Source organism: Pan troglodytes, chromosome 11 (genome assembly GCF_028858775.2).
Source record: "Pan troglodytes isolate AG18354 chromosome 11, NHGRI_mPanTro3-v2.0_pri, whole genome shotgun sequence".
In the NCBI taxonomy this organism is placed as follows: Eukaryota; Metazoa; Chordata; class Mammalia; order Primates; family Hominidae; genus Pan; species Pan troglodytes.
This window is the reverse complement of record NC_072409.2, coordinates 39717589-39735894: the sequence shown is the minus strand read 5'-3', so window position 1 is coordinate 39735894 and position 18306 is coordinate 39717589. Positions and strand designations below refer to the sequence as shown.

The window sequence follows — 18306 nt, the reverse complement described above, 5'->3', positions numbered from 1 at the left end:
ACTCACTAAATCTTTCCTGACCCAGCCCTTAGGCAGTCACTTCCAATAGCCTGGAGGTGGCAGTGAACCCTATTTGCCATCCCTCATCTAATCAATCTCCTCATTGCACAGATTGAGAAATGGAGACCCAGACAGGATTGCTGACTTGCTTGAGGTCTTACAGTGAGACAGGGACAGATGGACACAGAGGCAGCTCCAGATTCCTAAGCGTCTACAATTGCATAATCTCCCTCCTCCTGCTCTGGTGATAACGTGAGAGGCATCAGGATCTCTATACCAGGGCCTGGGCCAGCTGCTCCTATAGCTGAGCCTCACCTAGAGAGGACAGGCACTACCTCCTGGGAATGCTTGTAACCCATGACCACTCAGAGGTTAATGAACAGCCACGAAGGGCATCTGTGAGGGCCTGCCTGTGGAAATGGCAGTAAGAGCAGGAATGAAGGGAGCTATGAGAACAACACAGTCAGGAAGGATGCAGAGCTTGAGCCAGCAATGGACACAAAAGGAGTGCCGAGTCTGCAGCCCTCAGAAGGCGCTACCACCCCATGCAGACTGGGGAGGTCGGCAGACAAGACCAGTGTTTTGTTTTGTTTTCTCAGGCATAAAGTAAGTTTGATTTCAAACAAGTAGAGCAGGATGTGGAAGATGAGAAATCCAAAGAGAAAGTCTCAGCTTGCAGTTACAAGCAGCCACCAGAGCTTGTTTCTGGTGTTTCCAGGAAGCTGGCAGGGCCTGTGGACTGCAGGGAGACCCCAGAGTGGCATGATCAGCAAATATCCTGCACAGTAAAGCAGAGGCTGCAAACGGATTCCTTGGGAAGAGAAGTGTTTGCTTTGGCCAGCTCAGTACTACATCATGCAGAATTTTCTAAAATTCCCTGTACTTATAAATTAAGATTCCATATCAAAATCTGGATTTCTATTTTTTCCTTTAAAAAAAAAAAGAGAGAGATCTAGTAATATGGACCCACATTCCTTTTTGAGACAAGTTCTTGTTCTGTCGCCCAGGCTGGAGTGCAGTGATGTGATCTCAGCTCACTGCAACCACAGCCTCCCAGGCTCAAGCAATTCTCCTGTCTCAGCCTCTGGAGTAGCTGGGATTACAGGCGTGGACCCACATTCTTACAAAGCAGCCACTGTTGCCACAACATGGTCACAGTCTCCCCAGTTTTTCCTGGTCCCCTGTGTTTCCTATTGCTCAATGCCAGCTCACCTGCCACCCCTGCAGGGACTCCCTAGCATAAACCAGCCTGGGTGCATAGGAGGCAGCAGGCTCCCCGCCAGCCCCCATCTCCCTGGCCCCCAAGCCCCTTTAAGACAGGAAAAGGCAAACCTTCAGTCCACCCTTGTCATCGGGCAGCACTGGGATGCTCCAGGGCTGTCGGACCTTCGAGTGGGGCAGGGGAGGCTGGTGGCTCGGCCGGCCTTTGTCTTTATTCACCTGCATGCAGACAGATGCCAGCAGTCGAACAAGTTCCGTGTCTATGGACACAAAAGGCAGCATTTTACCTGCAAATATGTCTGTTGGGCCATAAGGAGAAGACTCAAGATGACCCGTTAGACTTAGAACTCAGCCCTGCAGCTCCAGGGTCTGTGTAATTCCAGAATCAAGGCACCTGCCTCTCCATCTGATCTTCAAAAGGTAGCAAACAAAGCCAGCAGGGCTTAACCTACTTAACCAGAAAGAAAAACCGGAAGTCCTCTCTCATGAGGAAGGCAGGGGGACAGTGTGTTTAAAAGTGCAGGCTTCACAGCCAGGCTGCAGAGGTTCAGATTCTGCTTCTGTCCCTCCCTGGCTGTGTAACTGCAGGTAAATTACAAAGCCTCTTTGTGCGTCTGTACAAGTCAGTGACATTAATACCCACCACATAAAGGTATCTTGTCAATTCACGGGAATTCCTTTAGAGCAATACAAGTGCTTTAAAAATACTAAGTATTATGAAGTTATTAGGAACCCAACTCAGTTATATAAAAAAAGCATTGCAAAAAAGATTGAGAAGAAACTACTCCAAACTATTAACAATGCTTTTTCTTGATGACTATTTCTTTTTTTTTTTTTTTTTGGAGACAGAGTCTTGCTCTGTCACCCAGGCTGGAGTGCAGTGGCACAATCTTGGCTCACCGCAACCTCCACCTCCTAGGTTCAAGCGGTTCTTTGCCTCAGCCTCCCATGTAGCTGGGGCTACAGTGCCCGCCATCATGCCTGGCTAATTTTTGTATTTTTAGTAGAGATGGGGTTTCGTCATGTTGGCCAGGCTGGTCTCGAACCCCTGGCCTCAAGTGATCGACCCACCTCAGCCTCCCAAAGTGCTGGGATTATGGGCGTGAGCCATCCACGCCAGGTTATTTCTTTTTTCTCTCCAAGTATTCAATAATAGGCATGAGTTTCTTCAAAAGTTTTGTGTAAACACTTCATTTAAAAACCCAGTAGGCAAAATATTCCTAGGAATAGACTGTTTTATTGGGAAAGGGAATAAACGGCAGTGGAGGCTAGGGAGAAGAGGAACACTGAAAAGATGAGTTTCTCAGAAAAAGTGTGTATGAGATCCAGCGAGAGTGGCTGCGGACTGATTCTGAATAACAAACTCTTGGCAAGTGAAGAAGGTCTCCAATGAGGTAGAGTAGGATCACTGGACTTGGGGCACAGGACTCCAACCCTCTGGCTGGGACAGATCACTTCCCGAGTCTTGGCGACCTCATCTCTTCAAGAGGATGTGAACCTCTGCTTCCCCTCTCAGACCTCTTTGAGGGTCAAACAGAACCAAGTGTGCATCTGTGAAGTGCAGGGGCCTGCAGCAGGGAAGGGGTGGCAAGGGTGGCAGTGCTGTGACGAGGAAGGGCATACCTGCTGGCTACCCCTCTAGCTAAGAGGGGCAGCAGGTGACTTGTGACTGCAGAGGTGAAAGTCTTCTCTCCCCACAGCCAACAGCTAGAATCCCAGCACAGGGTTCAAGCCCAGTGGGTCAGAAGGGCCTCGGGGTTTCTCTCTCTCTGGGTTGAAATTCCAGGTTGATAAGAAAGACGACAGATCAGAGACCTTTCCCCTTGAGCTGGCTAACTGGAAGCCCAGGTCCCAAAAGAGGGCCTGTCACAGCAGGGGAGGGTCAAAGGGGAGTAGCAGGTACCAGCCGAGGCCAAAATGGGGTGGAACTAACGGCTACATTCCCAGTACACGACCCTTGACCCTGCAGCCTCTACCTACACAATTAAGCTGAGAAGGCCATCGCTCTATCTCCCATTCTGCTTATCAAAGGGGACTTTAATGTTTCCACCTGACTGACTCAGGATTTCTGGCTGTGAAGCACAGATGCCATTCTAGGGTGTGTGTGGACTGCAAAGTCAGACACGTCTTATTTTCCTTCCCTCTCTAGAGACTCCTAGGAGGTTGGTGCTGGAAGAAGTCCCCGGGGCCACCTGGTCCAAGTCCAGCGCTTCACTGGGGAGGGAAGGAACTTGCCTAAGATCATGCAGTAAGCTCCTGACACTTGAGAATGACTTTCCCCCACGAATAAGCAAGTGCTTAAAACACAAGTCACAGAGGAGGTGGCTGTCTTGACTCCCAGTCCAAGAAACGCTGGGTAGATTTACAACCCTTTTCTTGAAATTACCTACCGGGATCATTCAGCAGCATCACCAGGTCAAAGGCCGTGTATCCATTTTTTGCACGAAGAGTGACATCGGCCCCTTGGTTTAGCAGATATTTCACAATTTCCTTATTCCTGGGAAAAAATGCTAGAGTTATATTCACTGAAAGCAAAAGCATGGCTTTGCTCCTGGGCAACAAAACCAACATTAACTACAAAGCTCAGTCTCTGAGCATTTAAGAAGGACATGGAAGGGCAAACAGTCTCACATTCTCTCATTCCCTAGCACGTGGGCAGGTCAAGCGGGAACATGATTTAAATCAAAGTCTAAGTGTTCCTTCCAGGAACAAAATGAAGACTGAGGCTAGATGCGGTGGCTCACACCCGTAATCCCATCACTTTGGGAAGCCAAGGTGGGAGGATCACTTGAGCCCAGGAATTTGAGACCAGCCTGGGCAACATGGGGGGCCCTGTCTCTACTAAAAATTTTGTTTAAAAATTAGCTAGGTGTGGTGGTGCAAGTCTGTAGTTCCAGCTACTTGAGAGACTGAGGTTGGAGGATGCTTGAGTCTGGGAGGTCAAGGCGGCAGTGAGCCATGATCACGCTACTGCACTCCAGTCTGGCAACGAAGTGAGATACTGTTGGAAAGAAAAGAAAAGAAAAGAAAAGAGAAGGGAAGGGAAAGGAAGGGGAGGGGAGGGGAGGGGAGGGGGAGGGGAGAGGAGACAAAACCAACGGCTCTGCCCAAAAATCACTGACCCCATGGAGACTCCACTTCTTCCACCCTAAATCAGGACATCTCCATTGGGAAAGTCTCCCACAGACCAAGGTGTCTGAAATAAAATTTCGTCTTGGAATTCAAGACTCATCGAATAAGAAAACAAACTGTTTTCAGATGACACAGGAAAGTGATCTGATCACCTAAAAGAGGGCAAGGAAAGAACCTCTAACTGGGAGTCAGATCACTTAGCAGCTACAAGATGCCCACCCCAAAGACGAGGCCTCCAGGAGGATGACAGCCCATCCTGCTGGGATGATCACATAAGAAGGGGTTCATAAGCACCCTGTAAACACAGAAGCCTATTCAAAAGGAGAGGGGTAGGACACATCTCACCATCAATCATCACAAGACGACAATGGTATGAATAACCAATGTTTACTTCATACAGGAGCTACTTAAGGAGGTCACTATATCTCAATGTGAAAACTCCAATGAATCAGTCACTGTGTTCAACTGAAACCAACCTAGAGAACCTTATCTCTCTGCATAAAATGCTCCTGCTGCATGGTTTTTCAGGGCCATTGTGAAATTCTGTGATGGGGGAACAGGAAATCTGGACACAGAAGGGTGGGAATAAAATGAGCCTGTGCCGCTTTTTTTTTTCATGCCTCAATGTCGTCATAGTCCTGGGGTTTGTATGCAGCATCTCAGGACCAGAAGAGCCCATTGGGAACCTCCATCTCAGGCCAGAGCATCTGTCTGGCCTTGTCGCTGAGGGCGTGGAGCTGGCACTGACCCATGGTAGGTTGCCTGCATGAGGGCCGTCCAGCCATGCACGCTGTCCTGCTTGTCAACATCCGCATGCCTCTCCACCAGCAGCTGCACCAGAGCCAGCTGCCCCGTAACAGCTGCTAGCATCAGTGGCGTCGCCCCGTCCCCATTGACCAAGTTCACGTGGCTGGGGTCTTCATCGGCAATCTCTTTGACCAGCTGGAAGTTTCCTGCAAACACAAGCAGGAGTCCGGGTGAACTGTGGGCCTGGTACCATAGGCTGATTTCTCCTGTGGTTCATGTAACAAACACTTGCTGGCCCTGCTCTGCCTCTGCAGTGGGCTGCTGGGCATCATAGGGGATACTAAGAGGGGGTCAGAGATAGCCCCGACTCTCAAATGCCTCAGTCTAGGCGAGACAGAGACAAACACACGAATGGGCAGAAGTGTTACCAAAAGACAGAAGTGTTGTTAGTGTCTTCAGAGAACAGATGAAGGAGACAGAAGACAGAAGGAGAGTTCAGGTCTCGCTGCGGGGTGAGGATCGGGAAGGGCTTCCTGGAAGCAGGGTCTATATCAAGAGAGAAAATTTTAGGCTAAATGCCTCTTTGTCACAGAGAGACTGGAGTGGGTATGCAGAGAGGCATTTCAGATGCAGGAAGAGCTAGGGCATAGCTAGACAGTGTTTGGCTGGAGTGGGGCTGGAGGCCGTCTGGAGTCTATGTGTAGAGCTCTACAATAAATACTGGCCTCCAGGATCTGAACTTCCAAACACCAAACACCAAAATGCCTGTTTCTTTCTCAAATACCCTGGGTGGCCCTGCAAAGGACTACAAATATTAGGTTGGGAGAATGTAGCCCTGTATTCTTAAATATCCAAAAAGATTTTCTAAAGCGCTTACCCATTTTCAATGCATGGAAAATATCAGGTCGCCTTTTCTCCTCATCTGGGTAAACAAAGATTTTTAAAGTTAACCACGGAAAGGTTTAATATAACAGAAAAGTCACAAGGGTGTAACAACACAGCCTGGCTTTAAAAAGCATCTAATTCTCAAAAGCAATCTAATTGGAGACCTACGTAATGGACAAATCCAGCAGCTCTTCTGGAAGGTTTATTACCCAAGAACATCTGAAAACACTTCAGAGACAGATCTTGCCAACAAAACACGAATGAGCAGCAGATCACGGCCCTGATCTCATGCAAATAAAGCAATCATTTTTAGGCAAAACAAACGTTGGCATATCCTTTCTTAGATATACTGAAAAGTCTTGGGGTCTTAGAAAATCCCGGATTCCCATGGACATTGTTTAAAAATTTTTTTTCTTCTAAAAACTAAATGTACAATCATAATTCCAAATCAGAGGACCCCTGAGATATCGAGCAGCTGAGCTCTAAGGAAGTTCACAGCCACAGCCAACAGAAGAGCCAATGCTCATATTTTCTTCCCCTCCCATGTAAGAAGCAATCAGAACATGCTCCCTCCTCCAAACCTGCAGACACAGCTGGCCAAAAGCCGCTGCCCAACTGGGCATCTTCATGCTGTACCCTGAAGCCCAGCTGCTAGGCTGGGGCCAGACCCCATGCCTACCTGCACAGCTGAGCCTTGCTGCAGCCGCCAGATGTTAGCCCCTCCCTCACATGCTCATCCCACACCTTCCTCCAAGCTTGGGCCAGCAGGTACCCCATTCCTGTCAGAGCAGGCATCCTCATGGCCAGTCTGCTTGCTGGGGGGCTGAAGGCAGGCCTTCTGCAGCCTTTAATTGATCCCAGGGGATGGAGCAGCTGCCAGAGGGCACTTGTGACTCTGGGCTGACTCTGGTCGAAATGAGCCCTCTTGAGTAACTGGGAGGAAGCTGCAGCCCAGGACAAGGAGCACAGAGTGTGGAGTCAGTGCACGTGAATTTCAGCGCACATTTTTAGAGTAAGCTGCCTCTTCATCACAAATGTGGGGATAGCATCCCTCTCACCTGGCTGTTGCAGAGATCAAATGATAATGTTAAGGCGCCATTCAAAGAGCAATTACTTTCTTTAGCAACCAGCAAGGTAAACCCCAGAACTCTTTTTTTGAGATGGAGTCTCGCTCTGTCACCCAGGCTGGAGTGCAGCGGCGTGATCTTGGCTCACTGCAACCTCTGCCTCCTGGGTTCAAGTGACTCTTGTGCCTCAGCCTCCCGAGTAGCTGGGATGACAGGCACACGCCACTACACCCAGCTAATTTTTGTATTTTTAGTAGAGACGGGGTTTTGCCATGTTGGCCAGGCTGGTCTCAAACTCCTGACCTCAAGTGATCTGCCCGCCTTGGCCTCCCAAACTGCTGGGATTGCAGGTGTGAGCCACCGCTCCAGGCCGGAACTCCAGAATTCTTTTTTTTTTTTTTTTTTTTTTTTTTTGAGATGGAGTCTTCCTGTGTCTCCCAGGCTAGAGGGCAGGGTGAGATCTAGGCTCACTGCAACCTCTGCCTCCCGGGTTCAAGCGATTCTCCTGCCTCTGCTCCCAGAACAGCTGGGATTACAGGCACCCACCACCGCATCTGGCTAATTTTTGTATTTTTAGTAGAGATGGGGTTTCACCATCTTGGCCAGGTTGGTCTCGAACTCCTGACCTCGTGATTCACCCACCTCCGCCTCCCAAAGTGCTGGGATTACAGGCGTGAGCCACCACACCCGGCCAGAATCCCAGAATTCTTCATGGGAAGTACGGACACTGCCATGGGACACAGTATATCAATTTTGCCTGTGAAATACTATCAAGAAACTATTCTGCACCTGACTTTTAAAAAAAATATGTCATGTTCTTTCAAGTATTCAAGAACCAACTTTGCTTGGGGTGGGGTCTTCTCATGCCAAGACCTTTTCACAGAAAAGAGTGTCACCTGGTCTTAGTGTTGGCTGCTAAGCAACCATCTGACACAAGTTAATCACTGACAGCAGAGCCTGGCCCCAAGAGGCAGGGGCAGCTGTGTCCTGACACCCAGTGACTCTGGGCAGGTCCCTTCCTCGCTTTGGGCTTCAGTTTTTTTCGTCTATATCCGAGCAGTCCCAGGGACTCTGCCCCAACCCAAGGAAAAGAAATCAGCTCCAACTCCACACCACAACCTCAGTGGGGAGTCAGAGGTGTCGCAATGACAGTTACAGCATCAAAAGTACCCTGTCCTGCTGCTAATGAAAGGCAGAGACCAGGGGACCTCCAAGGCCTTGGTGGGGGCTGGATTTCCGGGCACTGCACAGTAAGAGCTGGGGCTCCTATTATTTATTTCATAATCTGTCATTATCAATAGCACAGCCTGCACCCTACCTGGGGCTCTTCCCAGGGATCCCCCAGGGCCAACACACTCCCTCAGGTCCTGCATGTCTGCTGCAGTCCCACCTTCTCAAGGTTGCCCAACCACTCCATTTGACACAGCAGCCTGAATTGTCCCAGCTTTGCCACACCCAACCTCTTTACACTGCCCCTTTTTTTTTTTTTTTAACCCTGTGGCACTTACCACCTATCCTACTATATATTTAATATGCTTATTTCCTACTGACTGCCTGTCTCCCCTTATCAAGGCCAAGGTCCTCAAGGTCAGGGATTTGGATCTCATTTGTTCACTGATGTATCCAAAGTGCCTAGAAAGGTGCCTGATACATAGCAGGCCTCAGTACGTCTTTGTAAAGTATCGGAATGAATGTGTCATCAATCAAAACATAATAGTTTCCATTTATTGGATGTCATCTATGTGCCAGGGCACTGCGATGAAAATTTTACAGGCCTGATCTTACTATTCCTCACAAAAATCTCCCAAGAAAAGAGCCTTTATTATGACTATTTTATGAAAAAAGACACTGTAGTCCTGCAGGGCCAATTAAGATGACCAAGACCACCCAGGTACAGAGTGGGAGAACTGAGCCTCACACTAGGTCTGCTCAATGGGAACATGACCCGATCCTGCTGGAAGACCCGAGGTTCGCTCCTGTCAAATAACGCCGACAACACTATGGAGTAATCCACTTCCCATGTGCTCCCTCTGGGCCAGGCAGGATCTCACATGAACCCCACAGCAGCCCTGAGGCGGGTATCACTCCAGCACCCATTTGTGGAGAAGGAAATGGGAGCTTGGTGAACTGAGGTAGCTGGTTCAAGGTCCCTTGGCCAGCAGGGGCACAGCCAGCATCGAACCAAGTAGACAGTGACCTTGGCCACATCCACCAATGTGTCTGAGCCACTGCATCTTGGGGAAATGAGGGCATCGCCATCCCATGATGCCAGGACAACCCCTAAAATGAGGCCTGTCAGAAGCTAAGCCCGAGGGCACTCCGTGAAGATTCAAGATGCAGAGGCTAAGGAAACCTGGGAAGGAGAACGCGTGCACAACAGAAGAGGCACAGCTCGGCAGGCACGGGCAGGTGCAAGTTCTGGAGTGTTCACTTCTGAGCCTGAATTCCCTCCCCTGCAAAATGGGGGAATACCCTCCTCAGAGGGTCCCTGCGAGGGTGAGGGGAGATTCAGCATGGCAGGTGTGCTGGGCACGGCAGGGCCTGGGAAGGGCAGATCCTTTCCCCATCCCCGCCACAAACAACCCAAACCTTTAAAGGAGAGCAATGGCCTTGTGTCAAAAACAAAAACAAAACAAAACCCTGTCCTAGGAGACTGGGGCCCTAATTTCTAACAGCAAGCCTTTATGAGTCCCTAACACTCTACTGGGCTGAGTATCTCACACGCCAGAGGATAACCTGCCTTCTGCTCACCACCACCCCGTAGCAGTTGTCATTGTGTCCATTTCACAGATGAGGCAAAGGCTCAGAAGAGTCATGTGTTAAACCAGCTTCTAGAGCCCATGCAGGAGCTGCAGGTGGGAGAATCACCTCTAGGTGCTCTTCCCATGAAATCCTCACCTCCTGAGTGTCACTCACTCAGCTTCCAACGGGTGTGTGACCTTTGACCAGCTTTCTTCCCTCTCTGGGCCTCAGTTTCCCACCTGGACAAAGTAAGAGGTCTCTTGGCTTCAGGTAGTTCTTCCTAAACTTCTTTTTCCTTTTCATTTGAGCATCCTCTTCATTTTTGCCACCTCTCTGTCATTACAGGCTTTTAAAACATGTTTATTTCAGACTTGTTCTGATTGGATGGTGTATTTCTTTTTTTTTTTTTTTGGAGAGTGTATTTCTAATAAGCATTTACCAAATTTTCAGCATCTCTTGATTGATGGGGCTATTCTATATTCTTTCAATGGTAACAAACTTAACACTTTCAGGTCTTTTTAGCCAATGTGCCTGAAGCTACTTTCTTCAGTGCTTGACCTCTCAGAGCTAGATGCTTGTATACACTGCAGCCCACCTACTGTTACTCCCTGGCTGTGAGTCCTGCCGTCGAAGTCAGGCCTTTTACATAGACAGAGGGTACCAAGGCTGTGTGTTGCGATCTTATTGCAAACCGTGCATTAAAGGTTTTGAAACGTGGTATGTCCTATGGCAGATTTGCTAAGGATTGTTTAGACAACTCTTTACATGCCAGAGAGATGGCAAGAAGTAAAAAAAAAAAAAAAAAAAAAAGATGCACTGCTAGATGTTTTTTAAAAAACTAATTTTCATCAATTTTACATGAACTAGTGTTTGAGAAATGATCAGGGCAGAGGAGGTCAGGCACACTATTGTAGAGCAAGGGCTGGCAAACTACAGTCCATGGCTCAAATATGTCCCACTGCTTGTTTTTGTAGTTATAATTTATTGGAACCTAGCCATACCTGACTCATTTACATATTATATGCATAGCCACACCCATTCATTTACTCATTACATATGTAAGGCTGCTTTCACTCTAGCAGAAGTGACTGCTGTAGTTTTAACAGAGACTGTATGGTCCATACAGTCTATTTGGCCTTTTACAGAAAAAGTTTGCCAAACCTTGTTCTAGAAGGACCCCAGAACCACCTGCATCAGAATGATGTGCTTGGGGAGAGCAGCCTTGTTATAGAGGCTTCCAGGCTCTTGCCAGGGCTACCAAATCACTCTGCAGAGAGTGGGCCCAGAACCTGCATGTCACAGGCAATCCCCCCGATACTTAAGCACACCACTTCCTCAGTCTCAGTGGTCTGCAGGGCTGGACTCTGAGTTCAGCGTGTCCTTCCAGTAGAGCAATCCTCAGCTTAAGCCACATAAACACAATTTGGGGTCCTCTGTGAAGCCACGGGGGGCATGCAGCCTGACCTGTTTTGGGCCTGACGGTGGTCAGCGGGTCCAGGTAGTCTACAAGGTCCCTGTGCTTGCAGTCCAGTGCAACCTCGAAGGCGGTCTTCTCCAGCACGCTGAGGTGGTCAGGGTTGGCGCCCTTCTCCACCAGCTGCTGGGCCACTCCAAGCCGCCCAGTGAGTGCGGCCAGCATCAGCGGGCTCCAGCCCACGGTCCGGGCTGCGTGGTTGGGGTCCGCGCCCCACTCCATCAGTAGACGCACCACGGCCTCGTGCCCGTGCTGGATGGCAGCCATCAGGGCTGTGATGTCCAAGGGCTCATCCCTGCTGCCGCCCAACCCTAGTTGCTCGCCTGAAGGGTGGTGATGGTCCACAAAGGCACCGGCTTCCAGGAGCAGCTTCACCACACCCAGGTGGCCGCCCCGAGAAGCCACAGTGAGCACACTGGCCCCCAGCCGGTTCTGGGCATTGACATCAGCCCCGTGATCCAACAGGAGGTGTGCCACACTCACATGCCCAAATCTGCCAGGAAGATGGAGAATTAGTGACACTGAACACACAGCACTCGGGGGCCAGCTTATGTCATCCTTAATTGGCATGAATTATTAGTCCTGACAGCTGCTCATGATAAGAGGTCTTATTCTGGTGCCAGGCACTGTGCCAGCCACATGGATGCAGATGCATCATCATGAAGGTGAGCAGCTGCCCTGCCTGGGTTCAAATCCAGCTCTCCCCACCACCAGCTGCATGACCTTTGGGAAGAACTTTGATTTCTTTGTGCCTTCATTTCCTGATCTGCAAAATGGGGATATAACTGTACCTACTTCAAGGGTTGTTGGGGATTAAATGAGTTACATGTAAAGCACCTGGCTCTGTGCCTGGCCACAGGAAACATCACATCAATGTTAGCGATTGTTAGGTATTATAATTGTTCATGTTACGTTATTCAACGTGCCAAGGGTTACCCGGCTGGTAAGGGGCGGCATCAGGGTCAGGACAGGTCTGTGTGAATGCCGCTGCCCTTGCTTTTTCTCTTACACCATGCTGCCTCCTACATTTCAGACAGTCGATTTTATTCTGCTTTATAGCCTGGGAATCTGTCTCTCTGCCTGTGCTCTAATTTCCCCACAGGCAGAGCCCATGTCTGATTCATTTCTACCCTCCCCATCCCCAAAAGCACACATCCCATGCCAAGAGGTGTGGCAAGGTTGTGGTCAGCAGATAGGCTGGGCATTGCGGCCTGGAGGCCTGCTGCCACCTGCTGGCAGGAATGTTTGTTGCAGGCGGCTGAGGATCCAGCCTAGGCCAGATCTTCCTCAATGAAGTCACTGCTGGGCCCCTGAAGAGAAAGATCTGCACCCACCAACTTCCTAATACCAGGAGAAGGAAAACAGGTACCTCTTCCCAGCAAAATCTCTTCCTTCTTTTAACACCAGAGGGCAGAAAAGTTCTGTTTTGTGGTGTCTCTGGTGGGCTCGGAGCTGTGTATCTCCAAGCTGGAAGCAGCCCTGGACTAACAAGAAAACAATGACAAGACAGGGGCTGTCTACTCCAGGTTTTCGAGACCACAAAGCCACTGTCATGTCTGCATCTGTGAGGCAGCTTTCTGGGTTTCTCGATGCTCAGCCCTCCTTCCCGGGAGCCAGTTTTGCACCTCATCTAAACCCAAGACCTCCCTCCTCCTGGCGGCTGGTGGCCAGGCCAGGGCTGAACTCTGTCTGAGGCTCCAGCTGAATACCTTCTGGGATGTGAACCTGAACAGCATGGGGCTACTCAGTCGCGGAGCAAGAGCCTGGTGACACAGCTCCATCAGCTGCAGGGGGCTGGGCCTCTTGACTTCCACTCCCAGAGCGGAAAAGGACAAGGCAAATTGAAACCAACTCAATGCAGAAAGCTGCACCCCAATGTCTCCCCGCCTCCAGTCTCGTTCCCTCCTGCCCATCCTCCATGCGACTCCCAAATGATATTCTCCAAACCCAAATCTGTCACTCCCCAGCTTCTGATTGCCGAAGACCTGACTGCTTTGCCAACCTCACTTCCTCCTGCTCCCAAACCACACCTTCCCGCCTTCCCCACACCTTCACCATCCTGACCCCACCAGAGGACTCTCCTGTCCTCATCTACTCAGCACACCCCCACTGTGTCCTGCTTCAGGAGTCAGATCTCACCCACTCTGAGCAGCTTCCAGACCACCCCTCACCAGGCTAGGTCAGTGCCCCTCTTCTGAGCACCTAATTCCACGGGCTCGCCTCTGGCTGCACGTGAGCCCTCTTTCCCTAATTGTCTCTCCTATTCAGTGGCAGGCTCTCCAAGGACAGGATAGGGTTCCACGCATATTGTTTCCCCAGCCCCTACCATAGTGGCTGATCCACATCGGAGCTCAGTAAATTCTGTCAAACAAGCCAAGTAAATGAATGCATAAATGGCATAACCACATAGGGGAAGGTCCAGAGGTGAGCAGTGGAAATCACTGAAGAACTGGTGTATCCTCCACTGTAGTAGATTTCTAAAAGATTACACTATTTAGTTATCGAGCATGAGATAAAATCTAGCATAATCCCTAACAGCAGAGTACAAGGTGCGTCACATTTTTATCTCATTTGATCTTAATAAACCCCGAGATAAACTCACAGATTAGAAAACTGAAGATTACAGTGGAAAGCAATCAATCTAAAGCCTCTCAATTTGAACGTGATAGAGTCAAAAGTTGCACCTGGACTCAAAATCGAAGCTCCAGTATAACCAATTTTTAAGGAGGAAGAAAAGGGGTGAATTAGAGCAGAAATAGTGAAATTTGGAATGTTTTCTGAATTAGTGAGTAGCCCAAGAGAGCACTCAACTATGCTGAAAATATAAAAGGATCCAAGCAAGGCTGAGATAATGTTGTGGATGCTAAGTTTCTAATAGGTAACTGCCGGAGATGGGCATGCGAGGGGCTTTCTGAACAGGTGCTGTGATTACTGATGAATTTCAGCAATTAACACTTGTGTTTAAAGAGCTGGCACACATTTTCCCCTCTCAAAGCACTGGGCTGAGAGTCCAGCTCTACCCCACTGGCAGGCAGGAAATGAAGGGTAGGGAAGGAAGGTAAACACTATGCAACCCTGTCCCTTGGAGAGAAGTCTCTGGCAAATTTGGCAAGCCGCTTCCAGGCACCAACACCAAGAGGGAAACTATCAGTTACAGGATTCATGGCTGGGAGCACAGGCTCTGGAGCCACCTCCCTAGGTGTGAATCTGACTCGCCACTTGGTAGCTATGTGACTTGAGCAAGTTATTTAACTTCTCTGTTCCTCAATTCCTCATTTATGAAATGAGGATGACAATAGTACCTCCTTCCTAAGGTTTTGTATGGATTGAATGACTTAATTCATTTAAAGCACTTAGCACAGTGCTTGACAGAAAGTCAGCGCTCAATAAAGGTTATTTGTTTTTTGTTTTGTTTTGTTTTGGTTTTTTGAGATGGAGTCTCGCTCTGTCGCCAGGCTGGAGTGCAGTGGCGCGATCTCAGCTTACTGCAACCTCCGCCTCCCAGGTTCAAGCGATTCTCCTGCCTCATCCTCCCGAGTAGCTGGGACTACAGGTGCGTGCCACCATGCCCGTGCCACCACGCCCAGCTAATTTTTGTATTTTTAGTAGAGACAGGGTTTCACTATGTTGGCCAGGCTGGTCTCGATCTCCTGACCTCCTGATCTGCCCGCCTCGGCCTCCCAAAGTGCTGGGATTACAGGCGTGAGCCACCGCACCTGGCCAAAGGTTACCTATTATTTTAAGAACAGGAAAAAACATGCCCCAGCGAGGTGGCTCACGCCTGTAATCGCAGCACTTTGGGAGGCCAAGGTGGGTGTTTCACGAAATCAGGAGATTGAGACCAGCCTGGCCAACATAGTGAAACCCAGTCTCTACTAAAAATACAAAAAGTAGCTGGGCGTGGTGGCACGTGACTGTAATCCCAGCTACTCCGGAGGCTGAGGCAGGAGAATCGCTTGAACCCAGGAGGCGGAGGTTGCAGTGAGTCGAGATCACGCCACTGCACTCCAGCCTGGTGACAGAGCGAGACTCCGTCTCAAAAAAAGAACAGGAAAAAACACTAAGGTCACCATTTCTAATACTAAAACACCCACAAAAGACCAAAGGCACAGGGTGTCTAATAGTCTGGCCTGATCCACACAGAGAGCTGGGACGATAAATAGATGCTTGCTCAGACCCAGCGTGGTGGCTGCCAGGGGTGTGGTTTTGAGCAGGATTCTGGGGGCGTATCCAGATCCAAGGAAGAAGAGCACAAGGCTGGAAGGTGTCAGCACACAGGCCATTCATTTGCCTACCCCGATGTGAGGGACAGACACACTGTACATCATTCTGGAAGTCTTCCATATATACTACTCCTCAACTTGACCTTTTCTTATGAATTACGCAGCAGAAAGCTGGAGCACAACTCAACACAGGCAGAGATGCTACCTGAATATAGAGTCGGTGTCACACCAACTGAGGAACAGCACATTTTAAAATACCCAGGCTCAAGACTATCCTGCAGAACTTGGTTAAAACTGATGATCAGGGGTCTCTGAGACACTCTGAGGCATGTCAGTGCTGTAGTCACAAACCTCACTCAGTAAATTCCTCAGGGGGCTCACCAGGGCCCCTCTGCACGCACTTGGTGGATTGCAGAGATGAGACACACATAACACATCAGTGGCTCCCAAACCTACCATACAAGAGAATCACTGGGGAGCCTCTTCTCACACAGAGTCCCTGTCTCTTACTCCCCTCACTGCCCTGGGCCTTCTAAATCACAATCTCCAGAAAAGGAACTCAGGAATCTGCACTTAGACAAGCATCCCAGTGATTCTGATGTGTGGCCAGGTTTGGGTACTGAGGAAGCCAATCAGCATTAACATGGTGTGATGGATGCTACCACAGAGGCCTTTCTGCTGCGGAGGGACCAGAGAACAGGGAGATATCATGGCAGGCTTCACAGAAGCCAGATCTCTAGATGCCATCCTTGCTGTCTCTCTTAACCCCTCCCCAAGGGCCAGTCGTCAACTCCTGCTGATCTACTCCCTGAATATATCACAAATTCATCTGGGTGCCCTCCCTCCGCTGTTTCCATTCTGGTCTAGGCCACCATCACCTCTCAGACTGCAGCAAACTCCACCTAACCAGCCTTTTTGACTCTAGCTTACCCTAGAGTATCTAATCTATTCTCACACTTCAAGGAAAGTAATTTTTCCAAAACATAACTTTCATCCTGTCACTCATTCTGCCTAGAACCTTCCATGACTCCCTAGCACCCTAGGATAGCTAGTGTTTCTCAGCTCCCACACTCCCCCAACTCCCTGGCATCTGCCTTCTCTCCAGGGAGGACTAGTACATCATTCTACTCATACATTCTACACATACATCATTCTACCAGTCCTACCAGCTCGTGCACCCAAGCCTTTGCATGGGCCTCCCATCATGCCTTCCCACATCCCACTTGTAATGTCCTGGCTAATTCTCAGGTATCCGCAGGTCTCCACGTGGATATAAACATCATTTCTACCAGAAACCTTCCCCCACGTCTCCAAAATGGGTCACCTGCCCCACAGCTACTCAAACCTTTCCGGTCAAGCTCGTTCCTTTGCCTGGCCTGCCCACCAATGCCCTGGGTGGGGACTCTGCCTGGGTCTCGCAGCACCCTCAACGCCAAGCCAGGAAGGGAAGGCAGGTTCTGAGGAAATTCTTACTGCAATAAGAAATGAATTAAATCTCTAAGGTTCTAAGTCTCTACAATTCTATTCGCTGTCTCCAGATTCTATTCTGAAAGGCCAAAATTTCTAAGAATCTGATTTTATGTTAATTCAAAAGTGTTTCCACGTCTATGCTCAAAGTTTACAAAAGACTACTCAAAGTTTACCATTCCAACTCTAAGGAGTCCTTAACTCTTCACCTCCCGGGGCAACCGGCCGCCGGGGACCCCGTCTCGGGCCAGCGCCGGGCACCACTCTGGTCCCGGGCCCCCGGGCCCCGCCGCCTCACCTGGCCGCCTGCATGAGCGCGCTCCAGCCGTAGTGGTTGCGGCTGTTGACCGAGGCACCGCGGCGCAGCAGGAAGCGCACCAGCGGTTCGTGGCCCCCGGCCGCGGCGAACTGCAGTGCGGTGTTGCCCGCCTCGTCCGAGCAGTCCACGGGCACCGGAGCCCCGACTGCCCCTGCCGCTGCGGCCCCGGGCCCAGCCACCTCGGCCCCTGCCGGCTCCGCGCCCGCCTCCGGCTCCGCGCCGCGCTCGGCTGGCTCCGCCGCCCCCGGCTCCAGCAGCCGCCGCGCCGTCTCCGTGTCGCCCTGGTCACACGCGCGCAGCAGCAGCTGGAAGGCCGGGGGTAGCCCGCCCTCGCCCATCGCCGCCGCCACGCGCGGCCCGCGCCCGTCCGCCCCGCCGGCCGCGTCGGCTCCGCCCCCGGATACCGCCCGCAGGCGCCCCCTTCCGGCCACCCGCCCGCGCCGCGCGCCTACTGTGTGCCGGGAGCGCGCCGGGGCTAGGGCCGCGCGCCTGCTGTGTGCCGGGAGCGCGCTAGGGCCGGGGCTGCGCACCTCCAGTGCCCGTATTCGGGAGTCCAGGGACGCTCAGAGGAGCGCCCGCCGCCGGCCCCCGTGTCCCCTTTTGCCTCTTCGGCGCCCTCTCGCCGCTCTGTCCCGGGGCTCCAGAAACTTCCTGTCAGGGCAGAGGTGGGAGCGGCCACCCCATCCCCTCTTCACGCTGTGGCCAGGGCCCTGGGCCCGGGTCTCAGTCCGCAGCTGCGTGGGCCTTGACTTCACTAGCGGGCTCCGCTGACCCCACCCCAGCCCCTGGCACTGAACCTGCCCTTCTAGAAAAAGGAAGCGGCTGAATTAAGGAACGAATGGATTGTTTCCTCACAGTGTCCTGCAGTGCCCTTAATGTCGCTCCTTCATCTGGGCCAGGCTGCTGGGGCTAAAAGCGCCTCCTGTTCTCTCTCTCTCCCCCACCTTTTATTTCAACTATTATTATAGATTAAAGGGTACAGGTTTGTTACATGGGTAAATTGTTACATGGGTAAATTGCGCGACGCTG

At 50.7% G+C, this 18306-nt stretch overlaps 1 protein-coding gene across 13 annotated transcripts in view; it reads right to left on the bottom strand.

Moving 5' to 3' along the window:
- ANKS6 (ankyrin repeat and sterile alpha motif domain containing 6) overlaps positions 1-17680 on the bottom strand; it is a 63991-nt gene extending 46311 nt beyond the window's left edge. For all 13 annotated transcript variants that reach the window (XR_010148621.1, XR_010148622.1, XR_008537153.1 and 10 more), the window contains exons 1-6: positions 17257-17680; positions 11259-11761; positions 5978-6022; positions 5102-5306; positions 3612-3718; positions 1333-1481 (exon numbers count right to left, since the gene is read on the bottom strand). Coding sequence is in view for 7 of the 13 variants with exons in the window: in XM_063787631.1 (XP_063643701.1) it covers positions 1333-1481; positions 3612-3718; positions 5102-5306; positions 5978-6022; positions 11259-11761; positions 17257-17615 (1368 nt within the window). In the remaining 6 variants the exon portion in view is untranslated. The remainder of the gene's footprint in view (positions 1-1332; positions 1482-3611; positions 3719-5101; positions 5307-5977; positions 6023-11258; positions 11762-17256) is intronic.
- Between the last annotated feature and the right edge of the window lie 626 nt (positions 17681-18306).